This window comes from Typopeltis vanoorti, chromosome 19 (assembly GCF_054136105.1).
Source record: "Typopeltis vanoorti isolate ZY-2024b chromosome 19, IOZ_Tvanoo_1.0, whole genome shotgun sequence".
Classification (NCBI taxonomy): domain Eukaryota; kingdom Metazoa; phylum Arthropoda; class Arachnida; order Uropygi; family Thelyphonidae; genus Typopeltis; species Typopeltis vanoorti.
Window position 1 is genome coordinate 73,261,700 of NC_143567.1, and position 21,687 is coordinate 73,283,386.

Sequence of the window (21,687 nt, forward strand, 5' to 3'; positions counted from 1 at the left end):
TCAATACCTGAGGTAGAAAAAGCTATCAAAAACTTGAAATTTGGAAAGACAGCTAGAATAGATGATATTTGACTGGAAATGCTGAAATATGGCAGTATAAAATGTATAATTCCGAGTGGCTGGTCAGAAGGTTGAAGAAGATGATTTAGCACTCTCATAGTTCCCATCTATAAAAAAGGGAATAAAGCTGAATGTGCAAATTACAGAGGAATTTTTTACTAGTGTTCCAGGTTGAATTTATGCAAGCATACTTCAGAAGAGACTGAGAAAAATTGTGGAAAAGAAACTTGGAGAAGGACAAGCTGGGTTCAGGCCAAAAAAAAACCTTATCAGGATCAGATTTTCACTTTATGACAGACGATGTGAATCATAGGAATGATTCCCATTGTCTATCAGACAATCATGGGAATATAACAAGGATGTGTATATTTAAGTTTTTGATCTTGAAAAAGTATATGACAAGATGCCCAAAGAAAAGCTTTTTAAAGCACTGTAGTTTATATCAGTTAACTGGAACATTATACAAAGTAATACATAGCCTATATTTAAGTTGTAAGTCAGCAGTTAGAATTGAATGGAAATACAGGAAATGGCTTAATGTAAAATCAGGGATGAGACAAACATGCCTAAACACATGCAGTGCAATGCACTGGATGTGTTTAGGCGTGTTTGTTAGTGTACTGTAACAAATTTGGCATGAAAATCATCAATAAAAAGACCAAAACTGTTAAAATAGGCAAGAACAAAAAAAAACTTTATCTGCATTCTCAATGGAGAATCTACAAAAACAAGTAAAATATTTCAGTTATTTAAGCACAGTTTTTAGTGAAGATGGCAAATTAAATATGGACATAAACAACAGAAGAGGGGCATGCTGGCCATATGTGCAATGTGTGCAACGCACACAGGTGCCAAAGAGGAAGAAATACTTTTAAAAAAACGTTTTTTAAAGTGATTTTTTTATTGGAGGGGGGGGGGATAGGGGCACCAACTAAAGTTTTGCACACAGCCTCCGGACACTACTGGCATGCCCCTGCAACCGAATAAGCAAAGTTGTTATGGTTGGGAACCAGTTGAATATATTTATATGGAATAAGAGAGAAATTAGCCAAAACACTAAACTAGCAATGTACAAAACAGTTCAAGCCAATTTCAATTTATGAATCAGAGCTGGGTTAGCAATAAAGCACTTGATGAAGAGAGGCCACAGATGTGAAAGTTCTGAGAAAAATTGGGGACTGACAGATAGCATCATTGGCAGAATTATATTAAAAATGAAGATATTAAGAAACAACTTAACATTTTTAGCATTCAGAAATATGTGAGCAAAGCTAATTTAAGGTGGCATGGTCACTTAAACAGAATAGGAGAGGAAAAGTTAAAATAGTGTTTAATGCTAAGATTTCAGGAAAAAGACCCAGAGAAAGGCTAAGATTTAAGTAGATTGATGCAATTAGTAGCACCTTAGAGGAGTAAAATATAATATCCAGTGATATTGTAGTTCTGACAAATAACAAAAATTTGAAGGGTAATTGTTGATAGGAGGTTAATAATAATGTAAACTTATTCATATTGTACTGTCACATGTTATCCTATACAATCCTTGAGGGTATATCAGGAATTTGATTATGTATAAAAATTTGTTAAAAATCTTTAAAATATCCTGTGTAATTAAAGGCAATATATGTATATTTAGAATTGTGTTTTTATATATATTAAGAATGAATTTAGTGGTTCATTATAATACATGCTAAAGAGTGAAATATTTTTTATCTGTATTTTACGTATAATTACTGAAACTCTAGTGATCACATCGTTATCACAATTTCATCACAGCCTGTAAGCAAAACATTAGTGATAACCAGTGCTTATTTTGTAACAGTACAACGTACCAGCATCTTTAATAATAGTGACACATGGGGTGCAGATGCATTATTATTTTAATTTTCTGCTTTTCCTGTTAGCAAGAATGCATATTGGCATCTGTTGCTTTACATAGTGCTGGTAATATCATATTTGCATTTATAACCTACTGTGTTGAGTTACTCATAATGATACAATATATTGTTATTATAACATGCTTATCATCTAACAGTAATATGTAAACTTATCATGAATATGCTACATTTTCCAACAAAGTGCCACTTCAAAAAATTCAATTATTTCATTAAGGTAGTAAGGTATATTACATTATTACATAGTTGTCTAAAATGTGTCATTGTACTTTGCCTTAAGTACAGTCAAGTATATGCCTTATTTCAGTGGCAGTATGAAGGTTGCATCTTTTGAATGCTCAATAGTGAGGTCTTCTAACACTACATTTATTGGATTATTTTACATTTGAGATGAGACAGAAATATACAAAAAATAAATAAAATAAAATGAAAAGTGCTTGGCCTTCAAAGTGCTGCTTCCACACACACACGCATACAAATTACCTGCTGTAATTCCCTCCATGCGAGGCACCTGTTCATGGTGGAGGGGATCCCCAGTGATGATGCTGGTTCTTTTCATTCTTTCTCTTTTCCTTTGCTTTTTCTTTGTGTACTGTTCACTCTACTTCTGAGTATTTTGTACTATCCTATCTTCCACGTCTCAGTGATGAGATCCAATGCCTCGGATCTCATCAATGAGATCCAATGCCTTGCCACTATGTTTACCATGCAGTGCCACCCATGGACATCCAGAAAGGAGGATCCTGGTAGTCTTGCACTGCTTTGGCAGAGGATCAGCCTAGATAGGATCAGTTGGCTAGCCTAGAAAGGCTCAAGTGTGCTGCACTATGTCTCCTTCCCCATGGTCCTGGGACAGGGCTTATAGCTTGCTGTGGTGCTCATATAGCATCCAGGGGTAGCCCTGGCTTTCCACTCCTGAGTGCATTCATTGCTTACCTCTCAGCATATATCCATGTGTGGCTCTGTGGTGAGTGGGGAACTCCGGTGCTGAACGAAAAATCACTGTAGCATGAATTCTTCATTCTCACTTGTTTCAGGGACCCCCTAATAAAGTCCCAACCAAGTAATGATACCATTGATACACCTTTTGATAACAGAAGTAAGAAACAATAGACACTTGTATAAATGTACCATAAATCATTTGTGCAACAGGTGAAAAGCCAATAGGGAAAATGTTACCTTTCTTTATTCAAGAGAGTTTAGAAGGACTGGCAAGTTCTCCCAAAACAGTTAAGAAACTTTGTTCTGATGATGTCCCTGTAAAAACATGTCAACAAAATTCTGAAAAAATTCAGCTGAACATATCTCCTCATCAAGGAGATCCCATTCTGAGATCACTCCTGTACAGGAGTGATCTCAGAATGGGATCTCCTTGATGTTCCTGATGAGGAGATATGTTCAGCTGAAAGATCAGGGGGTGACAAGTATGAAGTGCATCCTTATCTGTAGGGATAGTCACCTGGTTACAACCAGAAACATCATCCTTAATTTTTATATGCCAAAGCCTCCAACATCTATAAAAGCAGGGTATCTCAATTGCCCTGTTAGACTGTACATCCCTAATATGTTGAGATGCTTCAAATGCCAAAAATATGGACATGCCCAAACTGCCTGATGTGGCATAAAGAGCACAAAATATAAAAGATAAAAACAGAACAAAATATATCAGCAAAAAAGAGGTTAGCCACCACACACCTGTTCTAAGATTCTCTTATGATGAGAAGGTAGCAATTAAGAAAACGTTAACAGCAACTCAAACTCATATGTCTATTCTTACCATCTGATAATTTCACCATACCTGAACTTTTTACGATTGTGACTGCTTCTGATTTGAGCACATCATCACATGATGTATGGTCTCGCTCAGGAAACAACTCCAAAAATGGTTTCATTCGATGAGAACCCACTTGTGAAAAAAATTGTGGCAAGGTTCCACAGAAAAAATGGATACCTCATTATCCACTGAAAGCAATTTAAACTTACCCAGTGATCTTGACTCATCTGATGATGTATTGGATCTCTTCCTCTGTGTCCACCTCTTCCTTTGGATATTTCTCCAGAGGAAGAGATGGACACTGGTTGTCCATACTTTCCAAAATGAGAAATATAACCCTAACAAGGGTAAGTCCTCAGCTTCCGAAATCAGACAAGTCAACAAAGCCTAAACAAGAGGAAAATTTTTACGTTGGAACTGTTGTGGGTTTTGCCAGAATATTGATGATATCAAGGACATGCTAGAGAAACAAACCTTTTTTATTTCTGTCTGCAGGAAACATAATCTAGTGAGTACCCTACCTTCAGGAATATCAGTTCTGCTCATATGCAAGAGCAGAACTGGAGATGGTCCTGCTCATGGCAGAGTGGCTATTCTTGTGGGTCATCATAATCCTTTCCATCATGTCCAGCTTAATACTGCTCTGAAAGCAGTAGCAGCAATTTGCCTTTCTGTGGGGTTTCTTATCACACTATGCTCAATATATTTACCATTGGGCTATGAATGAAATGAAACAGAACTTCATAATCTCATACTGCAACTGCCTCAGCCCATACTCCTAATTTGTGACTTTAATGGACATCTATTCATGTTACACTGCTACACAGTGTTTAGTGTAACATGAATAGATGAGATTATATCATATGGCGAATGCCCAACAATCATGACCGCTCTCTTTTGAATAATAGCTTCAATACTTTCTTCCATATGCCTACTCACTTGTATTCTGCAATTGATCTTGCAGTTTGCTCCCCTGCTATTTTTACATTGCTCACGTGGGATGTTGAAGAAAACATTCAGAAGTGATCATTTTCCCATTATTAGTCCTTTGTCTTCACAGGAATCCTGTCCTCCTACATGGATGTCCATGTGGAAAATAGACCAGGCTGACTGGAATACATTTTCCAATCTTGCAAAATTTAATACTGAATCCATCAGCCAAACATTTATCAGTGAGACAGAGAAGTATGTAACAGATTGTGTTGTCCATTCAGCAATTCCAAAAGCATCATCCCAATTTCTACTATCCAAAGGTTTGGTGGAACCCAGGGTGCCAAGCAGCCAAAAAAAGAACAATATAGAGCTTTGAGTATATTTTGTTGGTACCTTACCACAACAAACTTAATATCATTTAAATGTGCTTCGGCCAAAGCACATTATGTGAGACGTCAGAGTCACATACAAACCTGGATCCAATTTACATCATCGATTAATCAAACAAACAGTGCAAAAATTTTATATGTTGAAATCTGAAGGATGAAAGGTAGATACAGAACACACCATTTTGTCTACCTTGGAACATAATGGATATATTGTTGCTGATCCCAAAGCTATTGCAGACACTTTGGGAGAAAACTTTGCCAGAATCTCAGTAACAGTTTTATATCTTCCAAATGTTTTAATATTGAGAGAACGTCATGAGAAACAGCAGCTAAGTTTTTTTGTACCAACAGGATGGAGTTGTATAGTCAGCCGTTTGTTTAGGAGAAGCTCAAAAAGAGCTCTCCTCCTATTTCGCACACTAGCACAGTAGTCCCTGATGATATCTGTTATTAGATAATAAAACACTCATAACCTATTTACACAGGAAGGGTTCCCAGATTCTTATGCCAAGAATCTGGGAACCCTTCCCAGATTGCCATCCCAAATCTTGGAATGGATCCAACACAAGCAAACAAGTATCGACCTCTCTTTCTCTCTCTCTGGCTAACTGTCTTTGTAAGATATTGAAGAAAATACTTAATGCCAGACTTTGCTGGTGATTAGAAAGCAACAATCTTCTCTCCAATACACAGTATGGCTTTTGTAGGTAGCGGTCAACATTGGACCATTTGGTCCATTTAAAAACGTGTATAAGAGATGCTTTCCTGAAATGAGAACGTTTGGTTTCAATTTTCTTTGACATGGAAAAAGTTTATGCCACAGTTTGGAAATATGGCATATTAAAAGACTTTTAATCTTGGCCTTGGTCTCTCTGTTTTTATTAAAAACTTGTTATCCAGTCGAGTCTTTCAAGTCCGAGTATGAAGCTCATTCTCTCGGTCATATCATCAAGAAGAGGGAGTTCCTCAAAGCTCTGTTTTCAGTGTGACCCTCTTCACTATTAAAGTGAACTCAATTACTGAACAGCTTCCTCCCATAATAGGCAGTTGCCTTTATGTCAGTGATTTCATAATTTACTGTCACTCATACTGCCATATGAGGGTCATTGAAAGGCAACTTCAATAAGCAATCAATCATGTCTCTGTACGGGTTCAGGTTATCTGCAAAAAAAAGTGTGTATATACTTCTTCCAGGTATGCATTTTTAACCTTGATCCTGATTTACAAACTATTATCCCAGTAGCACCTGAGGTCAAGCTCTTGGGACTCATCTTTGACAGAAAGCTAACATTCTTTATATGTATATTCGTCATCTTTGGGATAAGTGCAAAAAAGCAGTGAATATCTTTACGGAATGAAGTGCTGATCGATGTTCCTTGCTCCACATTTATCGTGTACGTGTACGTTCAAAGCTTAATTACAGATCCCAGGTTTACTGTTCTGCAAGGAAGAGCATGCTCCAGTGGTTGGACCCTATCCATCATCAGGTTATCGGAATAGCTAGTGCTTTTTACATATCACCCATTCATAGTCTTTATGTTGAATTAAATGAATCCTTATATTCCGTGTGTTGAGGCTTAAGTGCCGTGCAGAATTCATGTTGGAGGTGTAATGGAATAATTATCAGCACTGAGAAAGGATTAAAAATAATTTTAATACTTCCGACATCTTCAGGGATTACAAAAAACTTTTTGTAACAATATACACACAAAAGCAATACAGTCGTGAGTGAAACTAAAGTTCTATCTAAGTGGTGCGCCCTCTATGGGCATTTGCAGGTGGCCTAGGATGTGAAGAGGGATCTCTAATAATTAATGTTTCCCAAATTTTTGGAAGTTTAATGCAACCATATTTGTTTAAATTATGTTGATTCCTGAGTGCCGATGCAGATTCAAAAAACAGTCTTTCTCTTTTGAATTTACTATGGTGGAGCATGGTCGTTTTTTTCCAGGAGATCCTGTGGGTAGTATCCAGAACATGGTCTGCAAGGCCAGATTGACCATAATCGTGATTGATTGATTGTAAGATCTGTGTTCTTCTAACCGAATGGATGCTGACCTGCCTGTCTGTCTGAAGTAAGCCAGTTTACAGACACAAGGTACTCTATATACTCCAGGCACTGAGAGAGGAGGGAGTTGGTCTTTAGTGGAATGGATAAGGGCAGCAAGTTTACGGTAGGGCTTAAAAGCTGTATGGAGGTTGTACTTTTTTTAATGATCTGGCTATTTTTTCTGATGTACCACAGATGTAAGGTATGGTGATGGCATTTCTGTAGTCCTTCTGAAGAGCTGGTTGGGGAATGGGGAAGGATTTGATTATTTTTTTAATCCTGTGGTCATTGTAGCCATTGGAAAGGAAGGTGTTGTGTACGTGTGCGAGTTCAGTTGAAAGGGCAGTTTCACTGGAACAAAGATAGTGTTCTCTATTGGTTAGAGTTTTGATAATGCCATATTGCTGAAGAGGGGTGATGGTGGGAGGTTTGTGAATGTATCTGCCTGTATGAGTAGGTTTTCTATATACCGAGAAAGAAAGGTTAAAAACTCTATCCAATAGAGCCCACAATCTTTGTTCCAGTGAAACTGCCCTTTAAACTGAACGCACACACGTACACAACACCTTCCTTTCCAATGGCTACAATGACCACAGGATTAAAAAAATAATCAAATCCTTTCCCATTCCCCGACCACCTCTACAGAAGGACTACAAAAATGCCATCACCATACCTTACATCCATGGTTCATCAGAAAAAATAGCCACATCATTAAAAAAAAAAAAAAAAAAGTACAACCTCCATACAGCTTTTAAGCCCTACTGTAAACTTGCTACCCTTATCCGTTCCACCAAAGATCAACTCCCTCCTCTCTCAGTGCCTGGAGTATATAGAGTACCTTGTGCCTGTAAACTGGCTTACTTCAGACAGACAGGCAGGTCAGCATCCATTCGGTTAGAAGAACACAGATCTTACATCTGCAATCACGATTATGGTCAATCTTGCGTTGCAGACCATGTTTTGGATACCTCCTGGAAATAAAAGACCATGCTCCACCATAGTAAATTCAAAAGAGAAAGACTGTGTTTTTTGAATCTGCATCGGCACTCAGGAATCAACATAATTTAAACAAATATGGTTGCATTAAACTTCCCAAAATTTGGGAAACATTAATTATTAGAGATCCCTCTTCACATCCTAGACCACCTGCAAATGTCCATAGAAGGCGCACCACCTAGATAAGACTTTAGTTTTACTCACGACTATATTGCTTTTGTGTGTGTGTTGTTACAAAAAGTTTTTTGTAATCTCTGAAGATGTCGAAGTATTAAAATTATTTTTAATCCTTTCTCAGTGCTGATAATTATTCCATTAAACCTCCAACACGAACCCTTATATTACTTAGACAATAAACAGTTTTCTCATAATTATGCCTAAAAATAAATTCCCTTCCAGATCATTCTACATAGACTAGTATCTGTTCTCTAGGTTGGTGGGGGAGATCCAATATCACATATGTCAGACTGCTATTCGTCCTTTTGATATGTGCATTAAAGAGGCTGTGGAAGCTATTGGCACGAATATTGACAACATTACCTGCACCATACAGAACAGAATTTCTCTATGGCCGGCTTGCACCCCATCAGAAGTCCCATACAGCATCTGTCTACTTTCAGTTGTTTAATGCACACAGAGCAGTCCACTCTGATTTCTTGTCCATCTATACTGATGGTTCAAGATCAGAGATCTCTGTTGGCTATGCTGCTACGTTTTCTAACATTACTATCTCCAACCAGATCCCATTCGATTGTAGTAATTATATAGCAGAGTTGTGCCATTCAGTTCACACTTTTGCATATAAAAGAAAACTCCTACCAGAAGTATAATTTATACCGACTCTTTAAGTTCTTCACAGACTATTTCCTCTCTGGTGTATAATCCACATCCAGTTCCTTGGTGAGGTGTTATTACAACATTTTGTACAAAACGAAGACCCTTAATTTTGATGTTTGGTTATGCTGGATTCCCAGCCGCATCAGAATTAAGGGAAAGGACATTGCAGATGCAGGTGCCAAATCAGCTTATACTTTTTCGACATGCTATTTGAGGATACTGTATACTGACTACAAATAGTTTATAAAATCATAGTTAATTGTACAGTGGCAGTAATCCTGGCAGAAAGCACTGACAAACAGATTGCATGAAATTAAGCCTGCAGTTTAAATTGGAACAGAAGAAAGGAAGTTTTTTTTGCTAATAGGCTCTGCATAGGTCAGTCATCTTACATATTCTTTTTTACTGAGGGCTGTGACCTACCTATGTGTGAGACATGCATGCAACATCAGTCTCACCATTAGTCATATTGTGGTGTAGTGCTGGCACTTCACATGAGAGAGGAATGACATTTTTATCTATTTTGCCAAGCCCTCTACACTCTCAGGCAAATGTTTTCAGACTTGAACAAATTGCATGATGTTTTTAAATTTTCACAAAGAATTAATTTATTCAAATACATCTGCTTATAAATTTGTTTATATATAAATACCACATTGTAGATACTAAACCTTGTACATACATTTTACTGATTTATCTTTTTATAACTATTTATTAATTATAACTTGTATGCATAGCTATTTATTAATACTTTTAATATGTAGATACTTAACACTTTGTATATACATTTCATCTTATTCACAAATTTATCTCTTTATAACTGTTTATCAATACCATGTGTACTGCTGTAACCTGTGTCATAGTGCAGTATGACCTTTGCTGTCCTTGTGTCATAAAACCACCAACCAACTTGCTATAAACAACTGATCAGATGTGATGACCACATTCAAGAGGTATTACAATGGGAAAATTTTAAATCACACTGTCAGCTGCTGGAGAACAATCCATTGTTAATGGAGACACAATGAGAAAGCTAATAGCTATTTCCCTAGTGCCAAAAAAATCAGAAGAGTTAAGACAGTCCACTCTTCATAGGCTTTGGGGGTGGGGGGGAAGAAAAAAACACTTTGAAGAAGGCTGCATGCAATGTCTTCTGTTTAACATAAGATGCTCTTCATAGCAGAAATTGAATATGTTGCAATATGGCATTGATATAATACATGGGAGGTGAAAGGTTTGAGGACTATCAGCAGAGTAGAATAGTCATGTTGATGTTTAGTGGAGAAAACACATCTAGAGCTAATAATTAACTATCTAAATTTATTTAGCTAATTAGATCACTAAGCCAATATTTTGTTTTTAACATGTTTTTATCTCACATGTTATAAAGCCACAACCATTTACTTGGGCTGCACTAACCTTTTCGCTAAAATTAATTGTATTCAGAACACTTTTTTTTAGCCAGTGGCTTCCCCTTAACAAAATCAACAGAGCTCTAGCTGCTCATTCTCCAAACCCAATCCCTGAAATCTAGAACACAAAAAATCCTTTGCCATCCCCTATATCTGGAATATTGCAGCAAAAAATTCCACACATTGTTAAAAAGTATGACATACAGACCACCATTCAGAACTTACCAAAAATTAGGTACTGTTATCCTCTCACCAAAAGATCCTCTCCACTGCTTTTACACACAGCTTTGGTACATTTTTCTCTGTATTATTTCACTGCTTTTGTTAACCTACTTGTTAAGAACTTTCAGTATGCAGTCTTTTTTTTTCCTTCAGGATTGCCTCATTAAGTCCATCATGATCTAATTTTTCAATTACTGCAAATGGTCTCACCATGTCTTCTTGGCTGAATCGGTCAATTTTTTTCAGAGCTTGCCACTAGCACTCCATGACTTTTTCAAACTTTTGCTTGAGACTACAGTTCATCTTTGAAAACTGTTTAACTTTTTAATCTTTTTAAACTTTCTTGCATAGTTTTCTTTTCGATATGATGTGATTTTATTCTGCTTACGAGATGCTCACTTCCTGTTTTAAATCTTCTGTATACTCTTGTATTCTGAGCCAGTGCAAAGATATCACTTTCAAGAATAACATAGTGAGACATTTCATTTTTTTCCTGTCCTCTCCTCACGTGAATTTGCGCATCGTGTTAGTGATGATTAATTCATCTTCTGCAGAGAAATCTAGCATCTGCTTACCATTAGTATTATCTTTGTCCTCTTCAACTTTTCCCCAAACCTTGCTGTCTTGTATCTATTTTTCACACATTCATGCATTAATTAAATTGGACATTGAATGGATGTATGGATCTACTGCATGTCACAATAGTAAATATTAAAAATATCTTGTTGACAAGTTGCAAAAGAATATTTTAATAGATATTAACACCCCAACCGGCCAGGACGTATATATATGTCCAGATTAATCTGGATACAATTCTGTAACACCTATTGAATAACATGGATAAGAAGTGCAAGGTGGTCTCACTATTTCTTCTACCTCCGGTAGAGAGGCTAATGAAGATATTGTATTCTTCATTAATACGGCTGTTAAAATATTGTTTTAATCAGTATGTTAATATGCTAATGTTAATTATTTATCATTTCATTTTGCATAGTGATAAATATTAAATTTTGTTACTCTTATTTTGGAGGCATTTGATGGAATGTTTTGTGTGTTTGTATGTAAGAAAGGTATATATACTCTTATTATTTTTATTAGGTTGCTGATGAAAATAAAAAAGATGGAATTGCAGAGCGTTTGTATTCAGAACTTCCAGAAACAAGTTTTACTCGTTCCATATCAAATCCAGAAGCAGTAATGAGACGGCGAAGACAACAAAAATTAGAAAAGAAATTGCAGCAGTTTAGGCAAGAAGGAGGATCTGATGCAGGTAGATATATGAAATTAAACTACTGCTTTAAATGAAGAATTCATTTACAAGCTGTGTGTATGTGTGTGTGTGTACGTGCGCACACACACACACACACACACACACACACACACACACACACACACACACACACACGGGCTTGACAGATATGCTTGCCTGTGGTTGAGTAGATTTTGCCAGCTGGCAACTTTTTTTTTATGTTGCTCCCACCCATGAAAGGCTATTTGCAAACCTATCCCTGGTGACCAACTTTTGAACATGAAAATAAGGGAGATTGGGTAACGACAAATTTTAGCAAAAAATTTTTGGAATGTGAATCCTACATTAATTGATAGGATGGTTGCTATTTAAAACATACAAATAGCAATTTAAATTATAGCACATCAAAATATTTAATATAATTTTAAACATTTATACTTAAATACAATTAAAATATCCATACTTCTTAGATTAAACTTATTTATATTTATCAACAAATGCTGCAGCAGCTTTGATTTTCTTGTCTCCTTGTGCAAACTGCAAAAACTCTTTACAGTCATAATCAAAATTGATCACTACCATTAGATCTAATTTAATTAATTCTAAGCTACTTTGATTTCTCTGATCTGTCCATTTATTGTTCATCATTGAGAATTCTCAATGATGAATTGACAATGCCCACACTGAGAGAATTGAAATTCTCTCAGTGTGAGCATTTGAGCTTTGAATATTTAACACAAAGCCTAAAATTTTACCAAGATTTGGAACATTGATTTTCTTGTTATTTAATTCAGTAAATATATTCACCCACTTTTGTTCAGTACTTCCTGATTTCACTATATTCACAACACTCACTGCACTACAAAACTCTTCATACAGATTGTCTTCATTTACAATATGAAACAATGGTTTGCAAGTGCCTGAAAGAAAATCCACTGTCCAAATTTAGGGGCACAAGACAATGGATGGGATTTGCGTCAGATAAACCAAAATTCTTGGAAATGTACTTGTACAATGAACAGTAAAAACTAACAAAATCATCTTTAATTTTTTTTTTGTAGGGCTGGGGTCATACAGTTTAAAATCTTTTCAGTGGCATTACCAAAAAAACTGACCTTTATCCTCTGTTGAATTTCACTACCTAAACATTGCATTATACTATAGCATTCAATGATACTATGATCTGCAGTTTCAATGAATTTGGCAGCTTGAACAAATATAGCACCAATGTTGGAAAAAAAAATTAAGGTATACTTCAACAACACACTCCTTTTCTGGATCCTCATCACTGAATTGTTTTTTCAAGATTTTTGGACAGTTCTTGACACTTCTAAAATAACTCTTAATAGGTAACCACTTCTCTATTAACCTATCTATAGCTGATGTCAAAGAAAGCCACCAAGTAGGAACATGACAAAGAATTTCAAACCGTTCTGCTTCAAGAAAATCAAAGAATGATTTTAGTTCTTCTCTTCTTTTTGCAAATACTGCAAAGTATCCATAAAGTTTTAAAACTATTATTTCAATATCAATATCCAATCCATCAGAGACATGTTGGGTTGCATTATTGCAAAAATATTACTTTCCGTTTCACCGTGACTATCCATCACGAAAATATACTATGGCACTCAATGTTCGAGGATACTGAAAATACTTTGAGAATAAATGCAGACACAACGGCTGGTGAGAACGCAAGATAGGAAACAGACAAACAAAACCCAGAAGTGTATATTGAAAATCACTACCAACGATTTCATTATTCTGAATGGGTATCAATTATTAGAATGGCGCCAAAGGTTACTAAATCAACGCAACAATATAACATCTTTGCTGGAACACCCAGGTATATTCGTTGGAGAGAACAGAATTGTATTGATTAGAATTTTTCAAACTATCGATATTAGTGTCAAATTGTATTCGGCAGTTACTGTTGGATTTCTGCTCAGAACATGGATTGGTTATTACTAACACCATGTTCCAACATAAAAATGTGCACAAATTCACATGGAGAAGGAATAAGAAAAGTCTCATTGACTTTGTTATTGTTGACAGTTATGTTTTCTCCCTGGTGCAGGACACCAGAGTGTACAGAGGATTTGAAATTGGAAGTGATCACTATTTAGTCTTGAGCAGGATAAAATTGAATTTCATATTGAAAAGAATAACATATAAAAGCGAATAAAAGTTGAGTAGCTCTCAGATGTGAACTGTAGACTAAAATACGCAAAGATTATTGAAGAAAAAATGAAAGAGTTTGAGAACAGGAACCAAACCTTGGAGATTCAGTGGCAAGCCTTGAAGAAAACCCTGATTGATTCAGCTAGAGCGGCATGTGGTGAAGTTGTCTGCAAGGATAGAAAAATTAGAACTCCATGGTGGACACAGTAAGTTAAAGAGGCAGTGAAGGAAAAGAAGAAAGCATATCAAAGGTTCCTGGCAAATAAGTCAGATTTTGCTCTTAGTGAATAGAGACAAATGTAAGAAAGCAAAACAATGTGTAAAACTAGCTAAACAAAAGTCATGGGAGGACTATGGCAAGAACATACAAAATAAATATCAAGAAGGTGGCAAAATATTCTGGAGGTTGTTGAAAAAGCTTAGGAATGGAGGAAAGAGTGCTGTAAAAGGAGTTAGAGATGATGAAGGTGACATGAAAATGGGGGAAAAAGATATCCTTGAAGTATGGAGTAATTACTTTGAAAAACTGCTAAATGAAACAAGCAGTGATAAAGAACACTGACCAGGCATGCAGTCAGGAATACATATCCATACTTGAAGTAGAAAAAGCCATCAAAGGCTTGAAATATGGAAAAGCAGCAGGAGTAGATGATATTTCACCAGAAATGCTGAAGTGTGGCGGTATAAAAGTCTTACAGTGGCTGCACTGCACAGTTCAGAATGCCTGGACAGAGGGACGAATTTCCGATGATTGGAGTAGAGCTGTTATAGTACCCACATATAAAAAGGGAAATAAAACTGAATGTGAGAATTACAGAAGTATATCCCTACTGAGTGTTCCTGGTAAGATATATACAAGTATACTTGAGAAATGGCTGAGAAGAATTGTGGAAGAAAAGCTTGGTGAAGAACAAGCTGGATTCAGGTCATATAGAGGGTGTAAGGATCAGATCTTTACTTCACAACAAATAGTGGAGAAATCATGGGAATATAACATAGCTCTGTATTTAAGTTTTGTTGATTTGGAAAAGGCATATGACAAGGTGCCAAGAGAGAAGCTATTCAATAAGCTACAGTTATAAGGTGTCAATGGGGCATTATATCAAGCAATACTTAGTTGTTATTTGAGTTGTAAGTCAGCAATTAGAATTGAAGGAAGTGCAGGAAGATGGTTTAATATTAAATCTGGTGTGAGACAAGGATGTACATTATCCCCTCTGTTATTCATTATCTATATGGATCACATTATGAAGGAAAGTGGTATTAAACTGGACTATCAAAATTGGAAATGTTAATGTCAGCTCTTTGCTTTATGCAGAAGATGTTATACTTCTAAATAAATCTGCTACAAGTCTGCAAGGTTCTCTGACTAAATTGAATAACTGTTGTAATAGATATGGTATGAAGGTCAGCAATCAAAAGACAAAGACAATGAAAATCGGCAGAATCATTGAAAATGTCAACTGTGTTGTGAATGGAGAACCTGTGGAACAAGTTAAACATTTCAGCTACTTAGGCACGATTTTTAGTGAAGATGGTAAATTAAATATAGAAATAGATAACATAATCAACAAAGCTGGTATGGTAGGAAGTCAGTTGAATAAATTCATATGGAATAAGAGAGAAATTAGTCGGAACACTAAATTAGTTAAATACAAGACAGTGTTCAAACCAGTTTTAACTTATAGATCTGAGAGCTGGGTCAGAAGTAAAACACTTGACCAAAGACTAGAGACCACAGATATGAGAGTCCTGATAAAGATTATAGGTGTGAACAGATGGCATCAATGGCAATATCATATTAAAAATGAGGATATTAAGAAAGAACTTGATATTGTCAGCATCCAGGAATGCGTTAGCAGAGCTAATCTCAGGTGGTATGGTCACTTAAACAGAATGGACGAGGAAAGATTAGCAAAATAAGTGTTCTCTGCCAGGTTGGCAGGAAAACGACTCAGAGGAAGACCAAGATATAGGTGGATTGATACGGTACAAAGTGTCTTAGACGATAGAAATTTAAGATTCCAACATTATCAGATCTTATAAGTAACAGACTGATTTGGAGGAAAATTGTAGATAGGAAGTTAGTAATGATGTAAATTTTTCATGTAGTACTATCATATCTTGTACACCTCTTGAGGGTACATGGGAAGAAATTGATAATGATGATAGTTATAATATACATTGAAAAATTAACGACAATGATTGATTATGATAAATTAGGGAGTACAGGTATCCCTTATGTAACGCTGTACTTATACAACGCGGTCTACAAATTGTAGTAACCCTTGTTCAACATGGTACTTATACAACGTGGTTTTGACAAATACACAGTCTAGAAATTGTAGTAACCCTTTATCTTTTCATATATTTCACCGTGTACTTAAAAATCAAATTTTATCTTCTTTAAATTTGTGTCTGTCCATATCGCACAGGTAGTTATAACTAGCAAATTTATATTAGGGGAAACACCCTTTAGCACGCCTGTACGTAAATTGTATATCATATAAAGTGTTTATTGTTGAAAATTGTCTTCGTTTTCTGACAGGAAAGCACATTAAAAATCATAAGTGTGTTATCTCAAGCTGAGCACACTTTATTTTCTGGTTAGTTACATACATAATTAATATGTAATACTTTTTTATGTAAAAAAATTATTTTTATAGTAATGGTCACAAATTGCATTGAAAGAGAAAAAATGAATATTGAAAAGAAAATTTGTCTCGAAGAAAATTTCTCGAAGAAAAAAAAATTAAAATCATGGATCGGTTGAAAAATGGAGAAAAACCAGTTGTTGTAAGGACTTTGAATTTAAACGAGTCAACAATTCAAACAATCAAACACAATGAACATAAAATCCAAGAAAGTGTTTATTGCTGGGTCAATGGTAAGTGCAAAGCTTGTTGCTCGTGTACGCAATTTTCTAAGAAAAAAAAAGTTCAGCTGTGAGGGAAGCCTGGTTCAAACAGAGGTTGGAAGGTCTTTCGATAAGGGTTTTAATAATACCATTTTATTAAAAGTGGAAGATGATAGGAAAGTTTGTATGTACCTATGTGAGTGGATTTTTTGTAAACTAAGGAAGAAAGATTTAAATATTGCAACATAAGTGAATGACATAATAATAAAAATTATAAAGTAACAGAATTAAATCATTTTTGGCTAGGTTTCTTAGCCATTATCAGTATGTTTGAAAAGAGAAACACAATAAGGACAAAACTGAAATTCTAAGTGTGTGACAATATATAGTATAAATTACAGGAGGATAACTCCATCTTCAGCTATTAGAATTCAAAGAAATAAATTTAAATAATTACAATTTTAATTATTTATGAAACAGGAATGTTTCATAAATAATTGAATGAAGAATGTTACTTATGATGACTTCCCAAAATTGGGAAAGTTTAAGGAATCGTTTTTATTGAGGTTTGGAATGTGAATGCGGGCTTTACAACTTTCTTTATATAATCTTTCAAGAAGAAAATAACTTTTGTGTAGGACATCAGTTTTATTCTAATGAATTCCAAGTGCATGATATTATTGTCATGTACTTGCAATTTAAGTGTTATTCTTACTGTGTTTATCTCTTTTTAACTGTATTGACAATGGCTACGTAGTCAAAAAACCTAGCCAAAAATTCTATAATTTTTTTCCTAATATGTCATTCCATTACTTTAAACTTTATCAGTGAGAAAGAAAGAAAGGACCATTCGAAAGATGTGTGATTAGAGTATTTGGGAAAGGTTATTCATTATTATTTTATTTTTCCATAATCAACTGGATTCTGGACTTGGTGTTTGAGATGGAGGAGGAAAGATATGGAACATTTTGATACTGCCATTCTCAAACCATCTATGTGAATAAGCTATATTGATGTGTTCTTTATTTCCACATGACTCAGACACATTAGGAAGGAGAGAGAGATAAAGGTTACACTAATCTTTCATCTCTTTTTCCACCCATATTTTTATTTTTTTCACCTCATGGTGTTTTCTAATTGTGCCATGTAAGTATCTATATACTGTACATTTAAGTGTATATTGATTGAGTAGTATTTCACCATAAATCGACTCTATATACAGGTAGTTCTCACTTTACATTTTGGCAAACATTTAAAATGATAGTGTTCGCATTTTTCATAAAAATGGAGAAAAACGAGTTTCGTGCAGTAATAAAACACTTTTATTTGAAGAAGTGGATGGCTTTGCATATCAAAGCCGAGTTAGATGCAGTTCATGAGGACTCTGCACCAACATTAAAGACTATTTATTTTTGGATAAATGAGTGTAAATGTGGTTTTAAGTCCATTGAAGATAAAGTGTGCTCTGGACACCCGACTGAGATCACTACGAAGGAAATGATTAACAAAATCCATGGTATCATTATGGAAGACTGCCGAGTGAAAGTGCATGAGATTGCTGAGATTGTAGGCATCTCAACTGAATGGGTGTATAATATCCTGCACGAAAAATTGCACATGAAAAAGCTGGCATGATAGGTGCTGTGACTGTTGACTGTCGATCAAAATTACATGCAAAAAGACATTTCAACGCAGTGTTTGGCGATTTAATCACAATTCGCAGGTTTCAATCCAAGTTTTGTCTACAGTCACGAATCAATGCAAAAAATCGTGACTGTAGACAAAACTTGGATCCATCACTATACACCTGAATCCAAGCAGCAGTTCAAAACAGTGGACAACCCAGTGAAAGAGCACCGAAAAAAGCGAAGACCATTTTGTCAGCTGGGAAGGTGATGGCCACTTTTTTTTTTGGGATTCCCAAGGAATTATCATGATAGACTATTTGAAAAAGGGTAAGACAATAACAGGGGTTTATTATGCATCATTGCTGGACTGTTTAAAAGAAGAACTGAAGAAAAAACGGCCAAGATTGGTGAACAAAAAAGTGCTCTTTCATCAAGACAATGCACCGTCCCACATATCGGCTGTCACAATGGCAAAATTGCACAAATTGAGGTTCGAATTGGTTCCACATCCACCGTATTCTCTGGACTTGACACTGTGTGACTTCTTCTTGTTCCCAAACTTAAAAATTTGGCTCCGTGGGAAAAAATTTTCTTCAAACGAGGATGTCATCAAGGCTGTCAAGACTATTTTGCACAATTCGACAAATCCTACTTTTTAAATGGGATGAAAATATTGGAACTCACTGGACCAAATGTGTAGAACTCGATGGAGATTATGTTGAGAAATGAAGTTAATTTTTTCCAAAAAAATTTGCTTAACTTATTTTATTAGCAAACTTTTCAAACAACCCTCATAATGTTTCTGCTTACTATCAAGCTATTTTAAACGAAAAGAAGTGAAAGTCAAATTTGCTTCAAAGCAGATGACACTTGAGGCCTTCTTTGAAAAAAAAAAGATTCACCAAAGCTTCCTGATATATCTCCTACTACCCCAACAGCTGTCGATTCATCCGGTGATATAGAAATGAGCTAATTTTTTTTTCAAAGAATCTTTTAATTTAAAATTTTTCTTATGTTATTTTTTAAATATGTAAATCTTTGGCTAGTCAAGTCTTTTTTTATCATTTAATATTCATTTTATATTTCATATATCCTTAGAAATATTAAAAATTGCCCTTAGAAATATAAACATATTTCTAAGGGCAAATAAACTCCCGCTTTACAAATTCCTGATTTACGAATGGTCACCAGGAACCAATTAATTTGTAAAGGCAGGAACTACCTGTATAGAAAAAGTTCACCAATATGTTCCACATTTTATCAAGAACTCAGATTAAAAAGTGAAACATTTCATATATATAAATTCATATAAATGAATTAGCTATTGGAGGTATTGCTGTTTTTTATGTACTGGAATCCAGATTATATGCACATTATTTTTTTATTTATAATTTGTAATTTTATAATTGTAGGTGGAACTTTGAGAATATTTGGTGAATCTTTGAACAAAGATGTTCCATACAAGACTTTGCTTCTGTCTACTAAGGATACAGCTGCATATGTTGTTAAAGAAATCCTTGAAAAGTATGGTTATGAGAAGGAAGATCCTAATTTTTATTGCTTGGTTCAAGTAATAGTTCCCCAATCTCATGGAGGTGAAGGGGATGTTCACGAGTACATTGGGACTTCGGGATTGCGGGAATACATTCTAGACGATGATGATTGTCCACTTTCAATTGAGCATCAGCATAATAGAGCAAAAGGTAAGTTATTTAAAATAGTGTATTCATTCATTTTCATAGTGTTTTGTCACAAGTTACTCATCCTGTGACATATGATTACTGAATGAGTAGGTCAGAAGGAAAGAAAAAAAAAATATAGGATTTTAATATATAAAAATTAATATTGAGTTAAAATTCAATAATCTGTTTCTCAAGGAGTGTACAGTCTATTATGATAGTACCACATGATTAATTTTACATTATTACTCATCTCTTACCAACAATTGCCCTCCAGATTATGCTTACTTTGTCAGCAGTCCAGTATTGTTGTATTTAACATTTCAGTTTTCTAAGGCATTTCTGACCAAATCAATTCACCGATCTAGTTCCTGGTCTGGGTATTTTCTTGCCATCTAGGCATCAAACTCCTGTTTTGTTCTTCCTCTCCCATTCTGTTAAAGTAACCATACTACCTTAGATTAGTCCTGCTCACATATTCTTGATTGCTTACAATATCAAATTTCTTCCTATCTTCATTTCCAGTAAGACAGGAAAGATACATCCCTACCCTCGAATTAACAGTGGAGATAATGTGCACCCTTGATTCTCACCTGATTTAACATCGAACTATCTTTCCGTTTCCATACTTCCTTCAATTCTAACTGTTGACTTATAACTGAAGATAAAAAGAAAGGGTAGAGATGAAGAGGTGGAACCAGTCAACAGATAATCAGATAATATAACAAATACATTATGTGAGTTAGGCCTAGTCCAGTTCTCAGGTACCCCAGGTTTAACCCTCTTGTGTTCACTAGAATTTTGAAAGATGCTAAATTGGATACTTGATTAGATTTTGTCACATGCAAGTTCTATAAATAACTGTTCATCAGATTGCTGATATGTCCTCTGGCTATACAGGATATGATAGTACTACATGAAAAAAAAGTTATATCATTATAACTCTCTGAACCATTTTTTGAAATATTTAAATTTACATAATGAATTCTCTTAATGTCATATAATGTCCCGTAGACAGGACATTGTCTGCACAGTTAGCCTAGTGACTATGCGCTTTGCAACCATATGCCTGGGGAAGGAGTGTCCTAGGTTTGATTCGGAGATGTGAGGAGCTTAAGGATCTTCCTCAGCCATAGCCAAGTTAGCCAGTCTTGGGCACATACAACAGGGTTTTTTCCACCAGTTTATCTGGGGTTTTTCATCCCACAAGCAGTAAAACCAGACTCATGAACACACAGGATACAGTCATAGGATATAGTACGGCAAGGAAGGCAACAGGAAACCACCTTGCTCATAGTCATTTCCCTAGATGGTGGCGTGTATATAGCTGCCCCGAAAGGCTATAACCACCACATACAGGGCATTATATTACAGAGAATCAAGCAATTACCTTAATTTCAACTCAGGTTAAAAATTTATCTACAATTATTTATTTGATTCTTTATTATCATGCAAAACTGCAGTTATATCAAGCAGCAAATCAAATTTTGTTTTGGACTAAATAAATAAATAATAAAAAAAAAAAAAT

General features: G+C 35.3%; 1 protein-coding gene across 3 annotated transcripts in view; it reads left to right on the forward strand.

The window, feature by feature from the left end:
• Nucleotides 1-21,687, forward strand: part of LOC150096246 (afadin-like) — a 512,466-nt gene that overhangs the window by 74,810 nt on the left and 415,969 nt on the right. For all 3 annotated transcript variants that reach the window (XM_090409377.1, XM_090409378.1, XM_090409379.1), the window contains exons 5-6: nt 11,667-11,838; nt 19,893-20,183. In XM_090409377.1, the coding sequence (XP_090265503.1) occupies nt 11,667-11,838; nt 19,893-20,183 (463 nt within the window). The remainder of the gene's footprint in view (nt 1-11,666; nt 11,839-19,892; nt 20,184-21,687) is intronic.